At 51.8% G+C, this 14,068-nt stretch overlaps 1 protein-coding gene across 2 annotated transcripts in view; it reads left to right on the top strand.

Annotated features, from left to right (window-relative positions):
- Nucleotides 1-14,068, top strand: part of RELB (RELB proto-oncogene, NF-kB subunit) — a 28,773-nt gene continuing 14,705 nt past the window's right edge. The window contains exons 1-3 of one of the 2 annotated variants that reach the window (XM_059152204.1): nt 1-201; nt 1,191-1,238; nt 6,244-6,590. In XM_059152204.1, the coding sequence (XP_059008187.1) occupies nt 147-201; nt 1,191-1,238; nt 6,244-6,590 (450 nt within the window). In that variant the 5' untranslated portion in view covers nt 1-146. Of the gene's footprint in view, nt 202-881; nt 1,060-1,190; nt 1,239-6,243; nt 6,591-14,068 lie in introns of those variants that run through there. The other variant, XM_059152203.1, reaches the window with a different exon arrangement.

Below are 14,068 nucleotides of genomic sequence, written 5' to 3'. Positions count from 1 at the left end.
CAGCCCGGCCTGCGGCCCCAGCCCCTGCGCCGCTCGTTCGACCCGCGATCGTCCTCCGGACCGTGCCCCCTTGGCCGCCTGGCCTGCCCGCGTGTGTGTTTTGATCTGGGCCGGCCTCCGGGCCGTCCGTCCCCACTGGTCGGGCCATGCCGAGTCGCCGCGTCGCCAGACCGTCCGCTGCGCCGGAGCTGGGAGCCTTGGGTAAGCGGGACCCGGGTTCGGGAGAGAAGTCTGGGGCGGGACTGGAAATGCGGGGGTTCTGGGGGCCCGGAGTAGTCTGGGGGTTTTTACAGGAGTCTAGGGGCTTTGGGGGACGAGGTTGAGGGTTCCAGGGACACAGTATCAGAGGGAAGGAAAGGGGCAGAGGATAGTGACGGGGTCCAGCCCAAGGTAAGAGGGAGGCGTCCCACTACAGAGTGAGAAGGGGGCGGGGCCTGACCCTGAGGCAAAGGAGGGGGCGGGTCCGACTCCGCGAGATGGGGGCGGGGACTGGCTCAGAGGAGGCGGGGCGGGAGCCGCTCCTGAGGAGTGGGGGCGTGGCCAGCCTCGGAGAAGGGGCAGACGAGAGAGGGGCCAGACTCAAGAGTGGGCGAGACTGCGGGCATTGGCTCACCGAAGGGGGCGGGGACTGACTATGAAAGCGAGAAGGGGGAGGAGCCTAACTCTAAGAAGGAAGCAAGGTTTTACTCAGGGTAAGGGGGAGGGGCCTAACTCTGGCAGGGAAAAGGGGGAGGGCTTGTTCCGAAAAAAGAAGGGCGGGGCCTGACTCGGAGAAGAAATGGGGAGTGGGGCTCGCTTCAGGAGAGGAGGGGCAGGGTCTGAGAGGGAGAAAGGGAAGGGGTGACACTGAAAAAGTGAAGGGGTGGGGTTGACCCTGAGAAAAAGGACGGGGCGGGGGCTTTCGTAACTGAGGTTGAGAAGGGCCCCTCCAGACCCGACCTTAAGGAAGAGAAGGAGCCGGCGGCCTGAGTGAGATGCAGGTGGGGAGAATGACAGAAACTACGGATCCGGTCCATAAGTTAGAGAAGGAAGCAAGGCCAGATTCTGCGGGCGTTAAGGGTGAGGGGGTGGGGGGTGCCTTATCCGAGGGGGCGGGGCCAGGAGAGGAACGGGGTGGGGCCTAGGAGACTCTCGGGTCCTCCCGCTGCATCTCCATCGCCTCCTGAGACTTGCCTCCCTCCCTGCTGCAGGGTCCGCGGACCTCTCCTCGCTCTCGCTCGCCGTTTCCAGGACCACGGGTGAGCAGCCCACCACAGTTCCGGCCCACCCGCGCGCTCAGAACGGGGGAGGGGGGAATCCTATGGAGGCGGCTTTGGGCACACCTCTGTCTGGGGTTTCATCCAGGGCCACCTCAGCTTTCCTCCGCCCACCTGTGTTTGTCCCTGCGGGTTGAGATGGGGGCCCCAGGTCCCCCTACTTCCCGGGTGGTTAGGAGCTGGACAGGTAAAGCTAACCACCTATTCGCCCTGTAAGAGGAGTCCTCTTTATAGACTCGCCATGGTAGTGCAGAGGATTAAAAATGACCTGCCAATGCTGCCACCTCCTCGCTCTGTGAATGCCTGCAAATCACTTCTCTCTGGGCCTCAGTTTTCCTCATCTGTACAGTGGACATAATATCAGTGCCTCCCTTTGTCGGGGTATTGAGAGGATTCAATGAGCTGATACAGGCAGACTTTCAAAGCAGTGTCTGGCACACAGTAAAGTCTCAATAAGCATTAACTGTTCACAGCTGTTATGATGATGATGATTACTATTACTATTATCAGACTGCCTATAACAGTGGTTCTTAAACCTTTGTGTGCACTGGAGTCACCCAGGGAGCTTGTTAAAACAGATTGTTGGGCCCTACCTCTAGAGTTTCTGATTCAGTAGGTCTAGGATCGGCCCCGAGAGTTTGCATTTCTGGCAAGTTCCCAAAAGATGCTCAGAACCACTACTTGGGAAGGTCCCTCAGCCAGTGTCGTCCAAAATTCGGTGCTGCCCAAGAAAATGCAAAATCATGGCCAAATGACAACATCCTCTCTCTTGTAAATCTGCTGGGATTAGGAGGGCAGGAACTGAGTCCTGTTACCATGAAGACACAGCCCCTAGTGGGCTGGGGCTGGGCCTTGGTCTGGAGGTAGTATCCTGGGATGGACCCTAGCAGCTGGCCTGGCCATGGAGGAGGCTCTGCTGGTTCTCTAACAGGTCTGAGAGTGTGGACAATGGGGAAAGGTGGGGCATGGTGCTGGGGACAGGTACTGCCCACGCACTGGTTCTGGGCAGGAACAAGGCTGAGGTTTTTTCTGGCCCAAGATCTCTGGTTTCAACTGAGAGTCATTTGTAATGTCATCTCTTCAATAAATATTTATTGAACGCCTGTTCTGTACCTCGTCCTGTGCTGGGCAGCACTGGGGACTCGGCAGTGCCTGAAACAGTCTAACTCCACCCTCATGGGTTCCTTACCTGGATGAGGAGGCCAGGCACTTAGGCAATAATTAAATGTGGGATTACCAAATGTGACAAAGGCTCCGAAGAAGTCTTGGGGTCAGTGAAATCTAACAGCAGGGTAAGGATGAGAAAGCTAAATGCTGTGACCGAGTGGGAGGGAAACATCTCCCTCATTCTGATAGGCTAGACACATAGGGTACCCTGGATATACGGTGGGGACAGATAAGAGTCCCGTAACATAAAGTCATGCCAAATCCTAACCAGTGCCAATGAAATGATAAAACAAAGGTATGTAACTGTGAATGACTGGAGCTATCTTGGGGACCGGGGGCCGTCTTGGATTAAGTGGTCAGGGAAGACTTATCTAGTAGGTAACTTTTGAGCAGGGACCTGAAGGAGGAGGAGGGGGGAGAATGCCTTGCAAACAACTGGAGGAAGAACATTCTGGCAGAGAGCAGGTTGTGCTAAGGCCCTGAGGCAGGAAAGACATGGCTGGTGCTCTGCCTGCTTGCAGCCCATCCTGGCTGTCCCTGGATGGTGGCACATCTGTGTGGGAGGTCAGGGTGGGATGGAGTGTTATTTGAGTTGAACCCTAAATAAGGAGAAGTTTCCAATGTTTGCTGGCTGAAAGAGGATTTTTCCCCCCAAAGATTTATTTATTTGTTTGAGAGAGAGAGAGAGAGAGTAAAAGCAGAGGGAGAGGGAGAGAGAATCCTCTGGCAGACTGTTTGCTGAGCAGTGAGCCTGACACAGGCTGGATGGATCCCAGGTCCCCCCGGGATCATGACCTGAGCAGAAATCAAGAGTCAGCTGCTCAACCGACTGAGCCACCCAGGTGCCCCCAGAAGGGGATTTTTAGATAATAATGCTCTTAACTAAGTTTTATGGAGGGGCTAGGGCAGTCAGACATGGTGCTAAGCAGTTTACCTATGGGATTCGGAATCCTCATGTTCACACCTTGAGATGGGAGCTCAGACCTTGTTTGAGAAAGACTCAGAGAGGTTGAGAGGCTTGCCCGAGGCTATATAGTGAGTGTGTGACAGGTAGGATTCCAACCAGCATCTGTGTGACTCTATACTCCGTGCTCTGAAAGCAGGTCTGCTACGCTCTTCATTTTAGAGATGGGAACCTGAGGTCTAGAGAGGGAGGGCGGGTTGGTCACCCAAGTCCATAAAAGAATGTCCCCCAACACTTGATCTGCTGGCAGCCAGCATTTATGCAGGCCCTACTATTCTAAGCAGTTCCAAGTGCTTCCCACATATTAGCTCATTTAATTTTCACAGCAGCCCAATGAGGCATTATCACTGTGTCCATTTTACAGGTGGAGAAACCAAGGCAAAAAAGAGTTAAGTGGAGGGACGCAGGGCTCTCCAGTTAGGAAGTTGCACAGCCAGGATTTGAACTGAGGTAGTCCAAACCTCAGGCCACTGCTGCCTGGGCCTCGGTTTCCCCCTGCAACCTGGGCAAAGTCTAACTCCGGGCCCACACGTCATCCAGGACGGACGCCTAAGAGTTTTTCCCAAGTTTAGTGACCGGAGGTTGGCCCTGCCAGGGATTTACAGCCTGTCCCTTCTTCTGTCCCAGCCTCAGTGTCCCCAGCTACCCAGTGGGGGTATCTTCCCTACCCTGCTGACTTCACAGATCACAGGAGATAAGGGGAGCAGGAAAACTGCTTTCAGAGGAGCAAAGGTCTGGCTACCAGGAGCCACTCCCCAAGAGTGGAGGAAGAGGACAGGTCTGGGAGCAGGGCAGGCTGGCATTGATCTGTCTGTGGCCAGTGGCTGGGGCAGGTGACCCTGAGAGGGGCTCTGGCCCCGGCCTGCCCCATCTCGCTGTGTGACCCCAGGCCGGCCTGCTCCCTCTGGCCTTCCCATTGTCCTGTCTGTAGAATGACGGGAGGTTTGTTTCGGTTTCTCCATGGCCCCTTTCAAGACTGAGCTTTCCCAAGGAGGTGAAGAGGGGCTTTCCCAGCCTTTAGAATCTTAGCTGTTTAGTTTTTTTTCCTGGTCATAAGATCCTTGGCTTCCCTGGGTCCTCAAGGATGCCTTGAATTCCTGGCCTCAATGTTTTTTTAAGAAGGTGCTCGAGGGTCCCCTGACCCTGGGGCTCCAATATTGCAAGCTGAAGGGAGGGTAGCCCAAGAGGGTGCAATTGGGGTTGGGGTTTGGCACCCCAGCGAGCCAGAGCCCAGTTTCCCAGGACGGAGGAAGAGAGAAAGGGGGAGGGCTCCAGGCCTCCAGGGGATGGGGTTGGGGAATCTGACTTAAAAGATGAAAGTCTTAACCACTTTCTGGACCTCACCTTTCTCTTTCTCTTTCTCTTCCTTCCACAGATGAACTGGGTAAGTATCACAGGGCAGGTCTGGGGAAAGGGGTGGGGGTTGGCGAGATGTCCTAGTGCTCACAGGGCGGGATCTGGGCCTTCTTTGCTGTTGGGGAGAACTGTTGGGGACTTTAATGTTTCTGTTCCCAAACTTCCCGCAGTCCTTGATCTTAGAAAAACCTCCCCACATCAGCTGCCCTTAGTGTTACCATTACCTTGAGCACTGGGTCGTTTTCTCAGTGAACTCTGTGGAGCACGCCCCGTGTGCTAGGCACCACATTCAGCCGCGAGCCAAATGAGGTCCCTCCTGTGAGCTGACCCTCTGGTGGGGGCAATAGTAGGAAAGGGAGTAAATGAATAAGATCATGTCAGATCGGGCTGAGGCTATGAAGGAGATAACAGGAAGAGGAGCCGATGGCCTGGGAAGACACACTAGGTAGGCCTTTCAGAAGAGGTGACATTTGAGCTGAGACCTGAAGGACGAGGGGCCAGAGTGGGTTGAATGGGGGGAAGGACGGAATAGGCAGATGGAGAGTAGGCACAGCACCCCCAAAGAGGGCCAGGCCTTGCTGGGAGCAAGCAACAGAAAAGAGACTGGAGCAGGGCGAGAGGTGGGTAGGGGGTTTGTTGGCAGGAGGCCGAAGGCCCAGGACAGGAAGGGGCCAGTCCACACAAGACTCTGTGGCAGGGGGTCAGGGGTGTGGGTTTTGTTTTGTTTTGTTTTCCTGAGATGAATCGAGTTTGGGGAAGGTGTTACATGGAGAGGTTGTTGACTTTGAGTCTTAAGGGAGATGGGAGCCATGGGAGGTGTCTGAGCGGAGTGGGGACAGGGTCTGACCTAAGCTATGTCTGGCTGTGTGTGGGGGACTTGGAGGAGGCCAGAGGGGGAACAGGAGCAGTGGTTCAGAGAGGAGATGGTAAGTGTGGACCAGAATGGAGTGGGGGTGTGGGGAGCAGCGGTGGGAGTGTAAACATGTATTTGAGGTAAGAGGCAGAAGAGGTTCAAGGATGGGGACAGATGTGGGATCAGGAGCAGCTATGCGGGCTTCCAGCTTGGGTACTTGGGGGACGGGTGTGCTGCTTTCTGAGGGGGGAACCGCTTGGGGGGTTGTTATCATCCCCGGGGAGTGGGAGAAGCCGGGACAGGGACGCCTGTCACCTGGCACTAACTTTATCCAGGCGAGAGGGGAAGGAGACATGATTTCAGGCACTGTTAGGGAGGGGAGTGGACATGAGGGTAAAGGAGGAGAACCCAGGCCGCCGCGTTTCGGGCTTCGAGAACTGGGGAACTGTTCGCAAGCAGGGTAGGGGCTTTTTTGGGGTTGGGAGCCAAGCCCCCCACCCCCACCCGCCGCCCACACTCAGCCCACAAGGAAGATGTCTCGAAGAAATGAGTGGATGGGGAAAGGTGGGGCGGCACAGGTCTTGGGGATGTCATCAGGCCTTTCCTTCTATCATCAGCGTCACCCCCAGTTTTTGCTTCTCCCGCAGAGATCATCGACGAGTACATCAAGGAGAACGGCTTCGGCCTGGAGGGGGCGCCGCCGGGCCCGGGCGAGGGGCTGCCGCGCCTCGTGCCTCGCGGGGTGGCCTCCCTGAGCACCGTCACCCTGGGCCCCGCGGCGCCCCCGCCCCCGGCCACGCCACCGGCCTGGAGCTGCCCCCTGGGGCGGCTCGTGCCCCCGGCGCCGGGCCCCGGGCCGCGACCGCACCTGGTCATCACCGAGCAGCCCAAGCAGCGCGGCATGCGCTTCCGCTACGAGTGCGAGGGCCGCTCGGCCGGCAGCATCCTCGGGGAGAGCAGCACCGAGGCCAGCAAGACGCTGCCCGCCATCGAGGTGAGGCCCGGGGCTGGGTCTCGCGCCTCCCCGCTCCCCCCGCCCCGCCCCTCCGCCACCACCCCCAGCGCGCGGAGATTCGCATGCCTGCATTGCTCGCGTATTTCACGGTGGTTATCATTATTGCCGTTGCTATTGTTGTAGCGCTTCATACTCTCACTCGCCTCCGGTTCCAAAGGACATTCCAAGAAAGGCGTCCTTCCGGGCATTGCCAGTATTGATCAAAATTAGCATTGCCCTGAAAGGCAGGGTAGCTAGTCTCCTGGCCCACAAGGGAGGCCAGAGTAATTGGAGTGGCCGGGTTTGAATCCCTGTTCTGCCATTTACCAGCAGGGCGGCCTTGGAGTGGTTATTTGGTCCCTCTGTGCCTCAGTTTCCTTCTCTACAAAATGGGATAATAATAATAATAATAATAAAATAACAACAACAACTAACCACTGGGGGTTGTCAGGAGGCGTGAATGAGTTAAACGTGCCAAGGGCCTCCAGCATGGTATGTGCTCAGGAGAGATGAGCTGGGGTTAGTATTATTGCCATCGTGATTTATAAGTCTGGCCATTCTGCTTTTAGGAAATTGGCGATGTGGATAAGCCAGCCTTTGGGCAAAAAGAGGGGTGTGCAAGAGTTCCCCCGCAGCCTTTTATGTAAAGAGTTGGAAACTGTAGAGTTAATCAGCAGCTGGTGGGGTAACCTGTGCACATCTATGCACACAGTGGAATCCTGTGCAACCACAAAAACTATCTGTGTGTATGCCGATAAATAGAAATGCATTCGGTGCACACAGAGAGATTTTTAAATGAAGCTGTCCCCCAGGTACTGATGTGGAACCATCTCCAAGATATATTAATAAACAAACAAACAAACAAACAAAAATCGAGGCACAGACCCCTTAGTAGGGGATTATACTACCTTTGGTGTTAAAATGGGGGAAAAATAAGATTCTGTATTTGCATTTGCTGGTATGTTCCTCCAGAAACTCTGGAAGGGAAAAAAAAAGTCATGACTTTTGGGGGTTGGGGTAATGCTGAATGGATAAGGTGCAGGTAAGGTTTTTCACTACACGCATCTTTATTTTGCTTTATAGTTTTGAATCATATGGCTCGAAACTTACCAAGATGTCAATTAATTTAATTCATATGTATTAACAGAATTTAAATTAAACTGAACAAAAGTCTACCACTTCTGTCCCTAGGCCCCAGGTTCCCCACGCCAACCCCGCAGAGGTGACCTTTTCTTCTTCTCTTTTTTTTAAGATTTTTTTTTTTTAAAGATTTTATTTATTTATTTGACAGAGAGAGCCATCACAAGTAGGCAGAGAGGCAGACAGAGAGAGAGGAGGAAGCAGGCTCCCTGCTGAGCAGAGAGCCCAATGTGGGGCTCGATCCCAGGATCCTGAGATTATGACCTGAGCTGAAGGCAGAGGCTTTAGCCCACTGAGCCACCCAGGCACCCCTTAAGATTTTATTTCTTGGACAGACAGAAGGAGCACAAGCAGAGGGAGGGGAAGAGGGAGAAGCAAGCTCCCAGCTGAGCATGGAGCCCAATGTGGGACTTGATCCCAGGACCCCAGGATCGTGACCTGAACCAAAGGGAGGTATTTAACCGACTGAGCCACCCAGGTGCCCCGGTGACTCTTAAAAAAAAAAAAAAAAAGATTTATTTATTTATTTGAGAGAGAGAAAGAGCACACACATATAGATACCTGCTGGGGGTGGGGGGAAGAGCAGAGGGAGAGGGAGAGAAACTCAAGCAGACTCCACACTGAGCATTAGCCCAAAGTGGAACTTGATCCCACAACCCTGAGATCATGGCATGAGCTAAAACCAAGTGTCAGATACCCAGCCAGCTACATCCCACCCCCAGGCATAAGAGGTGACCATTCTTATCAGTATCTCATACATCCTTCTGGGAGTTATTTATGGTTCTGTAGGGACATGTATACATACGTATGTACAGTCCCCCCTTTATACATGGAGAGGAGTATAATCTATTTACTATTTTGCACAGTGGATTTTTTTTGCTTAAGAATGTATCTTGAGGGGCGCCTGGGTGGCTCAGTGGGTTAAGCTGCTGCCTTCTGCTCAGGTCATGATCTCGGGGTCCTGGGATCGAGTCCTGCATCGGGCTCTCTGCTCAGCGGGGAGCCTGCTTCTCTCTCTCTCTCTCTACCTGCCTCTCTATCTACTTGTGATCTCTCTCTGTCAAATAAATAAATAAAATCTTTAAAAAAAAAAAAAAAAAAGAATGTATCTTGAAGGGTGCCTGGGTGGTTCAGTGGGTTAAGCTGCTGCCTTTGGCTCAGGTCATGATCTCGGGGTCCTGGGATCGAGTCCTGCATCGGGCTCTCTGCTCAGCAGGGAGCTTGCTTCCCTCTCTGCCTGCCTCTCTGCCTACTTGTGCTCTCTCTCTCTCTGTGTCAAATAAATAAATAAAATCTAAAAAAAAAAAAAAAAAAAAAAAAACTAAAAAAAAAAAAAAAAAAGAATGTATCTTGAAGGGGCTTCTGGCTGACTCAGTCTGTAGGGCACACAACTCCAGATCTCAGAATTGTGAGTTCAAGCCCCACACTGGGTGTAGAGATTACTTTATATTTTTTTAAAAATATTTTATTTATTTATTTGACAGAGATCAAAAGTAGGCGGAGAGGCAGGCAGAGAGAGGAAGGGAAGCAGGCTCCCCGCTGAGCAGAGAGCCTGATTCGGGGCTTGATCCCAGGACCCTGAAATCATGACCTGAGCCAAAGGCAGAGGCTTTAACCCACTGAGCCACCCAGGCACCCCTAGAGATTACTTAAAAAAAAAAAAATCTGGGATGCCTGGATAGCTCAGTCAGTTAAGTGTCTGCCTTCAGCCCAGGTCATGGCTAGGATGCAAGGTCCCACATTGAGCTCCTTGCTCAGCGGGGAAACCTGCTTCTTCCTCTGCCTCCCGCTTCCACTGCTTGTGTGCTCTCTCTCTCTCTCTGACAAATAAATAAATAAAATCTTCTAAAAATAATAAATAAGTAAATAATAAAAAAATCTAAAAAAACCCAAAAAATGTGTCTTGGAGCACAGCTAACCTCAGCGGGTCTAAAGCTGTCCCCTTCTCTTTCGTTGAGCCCCGTTGCGCGGGTGGGTGCGAGCCCGCTGGGCAGCACTTAGGTTGCTTCCCATTGCCTATTTTGAGCAAACCTGTAGAGAACTACTCGGCTCATCTATTATTTCCCTCGTGTCATGCAAATAACTTCTGGAAGTGGAACTGCTGGTCAAAGGTAATTTGAGAGATATTGCCAAATTGCCCTCTGTGAGCAGTTCGTACCCACGACTGTTTCTCCTAGCTGGTGTCTGAGACGCCTGGTTCCTTGCGCCTCCCCGATATGGAGACTTCGTGTGCTTCTGGATCTTTGCCCAAGTGTTCATTGAGTCTGAATTGTGTACTAATCATTCCACAGCCCCGGCTTCCGGCCCAAGCTAATCCGTTGCCATCAGCTCCCAGTGTCCTCTGAGTTACCCCCACCAGGTGGCCAGAGGGGCCCTGCTGAGTTATACATCTACTCTTCTCCCCTGCTCAGAATCCTCTCTTGGCTCCCTAGTGCCCAAGCTCCTCCCTGTGCCTCTGAAGCTCTCACTCTCTGATCCTGCTGCCAGTTCGCACCCAGCCCCTCCTCACTGGCCATCCTCTAGCCACTGGGCCTTTGCCCATGCTTTTCCTCCTGGCTGCCGTGCTCTCCTCCTGAAGCCTGGTCACCTCATACTCACCTGTGAGGCCTCAGCCCGCCTCCAGGAAGCCTTCCCTGACCACCCTCCCAGGTCCAAACTCTTTCATATAAGGTCTCCTGCTTCCCTCCTTCTCTCCCTTGATGGGCTTTGTCCTCATAGGTTTATTTGGGTGTTGAAAGAGCAGCCCCGTCCTTCCTCCACCCTCTAGGAAACAGTCAACATAGTGGTTACAAATACAGATTTCAGAGTCAGAAAGATGTGGCTTTTAGTCATACCAGTTGTATGAATTGAGGCTAGTTCAGTGCTTCTGCTGGCCTCAGTTTCCTCATCTGTAAAATGGGGTTGGAGTTCCCGCTCCCACAGGATGCTACGAGGAAACCAGGAAGGTGGACCAGCACTGGAAGGGAGGCTCCCTCTTTACTCAATGAGGTAGTTATTATTTGATTTGGCTCCAGACATTGTGGCCAAAAGCAGCATGCAGGGCAGAATGTTCTGGTTAAAAGAATGGTTTACTTTGAATGGTTTACTGGATTCTCAGGACTAGGGCAAGCGTGATGCCTCGAGGAGCATTTTCAGGCCCTTATTTAAGGTCTTTAAGGATTTTATTTTTCCAATTGACAGGGGATTTTTTAAAAAGTTTTTATATATTTATTAGAAAGAGAGCACAAGTAGATAGAGAGGCAGGCAGAGAGAGAGGAGGAAGTAGGCTCTCCTCTGAGCAGAGAGCCTGATGCAGGGCTCCATCCCAGGACCCTGAGTCATGACCTGAGCAGAAGGTAGATGTTCAATTGACTGAGCCACCCAGGCGCCCCTGACAGGGGATTTTTTTTTTTTTCCAACTATCTTTTTCTTTGGAAAAATGTAAAACCTACAAGCAATGGACAAGAATAGTACAGCAAACAAGCCTGTTGGCTTATTTGCTTCATGTCTTTCTCTCCCTTTGTACAGACATTTATAGAGGAAGATTTGAAAGTCTTGGAAAGAGGATGATACTTCGCCCAGAATATTTCAGTTTGTGTCCCTCAAGAACAAGAATGTTTTCTTACAGTGTAGGAGCTGTATAATCCTAAATGCCATCACCATTCTCTAGAAGCTTAATTCTCCAAGGATATTATCTGTTATGAAATCCATATTCTAATCCCCCAATATTCTTTTTCTTTCTTCCTTTCTTTTTTCCTTTCTTTCCTTTCTCTAATAAATAAAATAAGATTTTATTTATTTATTTGACACAGAGACAGCAGAGAGGGGACAAGCAGGGGGAGTGGGAGAGGGAGAAGCAGGCTCCCCACAGAGCAGAAAGCCAAATGTGGGGCTCAATCCCCGGACCCTGAGATCATGACCCAGGCCAAAGGCTTTAACCCACTGAGCCATCCAGGTGCCCCTAAATATTTTATTTTTAAGTAATCTCTATACCCAACGTGGGGCTTGAACTCCAGACCCCGAGATCGAGAGTCACACGCCCCACCCACTGAGCCAGCCATGCACCACCCCCTCCAAATACGCTTGAGAGCTATTATTCTTGTTGGTCACTTGTTTAATATTTGGTCCAGGATCACATGCTGCGTTTGGCTGGCAGTTCTTGCCATGGTCGGAGTGTTTGTGTCCCCCTAACATGCATCCATTGCAGTCCTAGCCCCCAGTGTAATGGCCTTAGAAGGGAGGGCCCCTGGGGAGTGCTGAGGTCATGAGGGCAGAGCTGTCAAGACAGGGATGGATGATTTTTAAAAGGGACTCCAGAGAGCTCGAGGGCCCCTTCTAGCAGGAAGCCTTACCTGGAACCTGACCGCACTGGCACCCTCGTCTCAACTCCCACCCTCCAGAACTGTGAGAGAGGGATTGTTGTCACTTACATGCCCTCCAGGTCCATGGGATTTGTGTGTAGCAACCCGCATGGCTGAAGACGGATGTCTTTTGCATCCTCCGACCTGAGTTCATTTCTCTGTCTGACTTCAGGTTTGGGGATGTGGACATTTGCGGGAGGACAGGATTGACGTTTTGTCAACTGTCCCACATTCCGTGTTTGTTGGCCGTTTCCGGATGAGATCAGGTTGTGTGTTTTTGGGGGGGAACACCCCGGTGATGATGCTGTGGTCTCGGTGTCTCACATCAGGAGACACGGGCCAGCAGTCTGTCCCACTCTCAGTGACGCGGAGTCAGATTCCATGGTCAAGGCGGTGTGTCAGTCTCTCCAGCAGCCATAACGAACTGCCCCAGGCTGGGTGCCTTGGACCACACAAATGTATGGTCTTAGCATTCCGGAGGTTGGAGGGCCAAGATCAAGGTGCCAGCAGATCTGGTTTCCTCCGAGGTCTCTCTCCTTGTCTTGCAGACGGCCTCTCTATTGCTGTGTCCTCACTTGTCTGGTGTCTCTTTGTATGTCTGGATGACCTCTTCTTATAAGGACCCCAGGAAGATTGGATAGAGCCCATCCTAATGGCCTCACGAACTTAATCACCTCTTTAAAGACTCTGTCTCCAAATTCAGCCACATTCTGAGGTCCTGAGGTTTACGGCTTTAACCTGTGAATTGCAGGAGGCTGCAATTTAGCCCGTAAGAGCAAGTGCCCCGCTCTTCGTTGTAAGGACACAGCTTTCCTCTGTAATGAGCAGCTTACTATGGGGTGATGCTTTGAGGCTGTGTTTTCCCTACCACATTATTTCTGTGTCTTTCCAGGTAGTTTTCCTGGCTCGGTGTCAGTTTTGATTTCCAGGAGTTAGAACAGGAAATATCTAACAATAGGGGATGACCCGGCTCTGGTTGTGGATTCAGGATTTTTATTCCCATCTTTCAGAGCTGCAGACTGAGGCTCAGAGAGGAGAAGTTACTTGCTCAGGGGGACCCAGCAAGTTTGCTATAGTAATTCCTAAGCACTCCTGTATGCCCGGTACTTAATAATACCCATTCTATAGGCAAGGATGGAACAGAGAGGTTTATCATGCAGATGGCCAGTCCTCGAACCTGGATTTGGTACTAGGTCTGGCTTATTCTAAGACCTTGTGTGACGTCTTAGAGATGAGAAGGTTTCAGTCCTGCAGTTCTCATGAGTTCTGAGACTGTTGACTCTGAGCTTTTCTTAATCTCCTAACAGTGCAGTGGGGAGCTGGTTAAATGAATAGCTTTAACCCCACCTGACTCAGTGAAATTTATAGACAATATCACATCCGGCTACTCATAATCATCCCCAAATCCATCATGCCCTAACTTTATTTTTTTTAAATTAATTTATTTATTTGACAGACAGAGATCACAATTAGGCAGAAAGGCAGGCAGAGAGAGAGAGAGAGAGAGAGAGAGAGAGAGGAGGAAGCAGGCTCCCTGCTGAGCAGAGAGCGCAATGCGGGGCTTGATCCCAGGACCCTGAGACCGTGACCTGAGCTGAAGGCTGAGGCTTTAACGCACTGAGCCACCCAGGCGCCCCGATCATGCCCTAACTTTAATATGAAATGAAAGGAAAATAATACAGCATAATAAGCACCTTTATTTCAATGTGTAAATGCTCCGACATGGCCCCAGGGAATCTTAATAAAAGTGGCAGTTGCGGGCCAGTCTTCCCTCAATTAACACCTGGAAAATTCAGTGTATTTTTAAATTATGGGAAAAAAGAGGGGCACTTGGGTGGCTCCGTCGGTTAAGCATCTGCCTTTGGCTCAGGTCATGATCCCAGGGTCCTGGGATGGAGCCCCATATCCTCAGTGATGAGCCTCCTTCTCTCTCTCTCTCTCTCTCCCTGCTGCTCCCATTGCTTGTGCTCACACACTCTCTCTCTCTCTGTCAAATTA

The sequence above is a fragment of the Mustela lutreola genome, chromosome 16 (genome assembly GCF_030435805.1).
Source record: "Mustela lutreola isolate mMusLut2 chromosome 16, mMusLut2.pri, whole genome shotgun sequence".
Classification (NCBI taxonomy): Eukaryota; Metazoa; Chordata; class Mammalia; order Carnivora; family Mustelidae; genus Mustela; species Mustela lutreola.
Note: the sequence above shows the minus strand (reverse complement) of the source record. Positions and strands in the feature narration are given on the sequence as shown.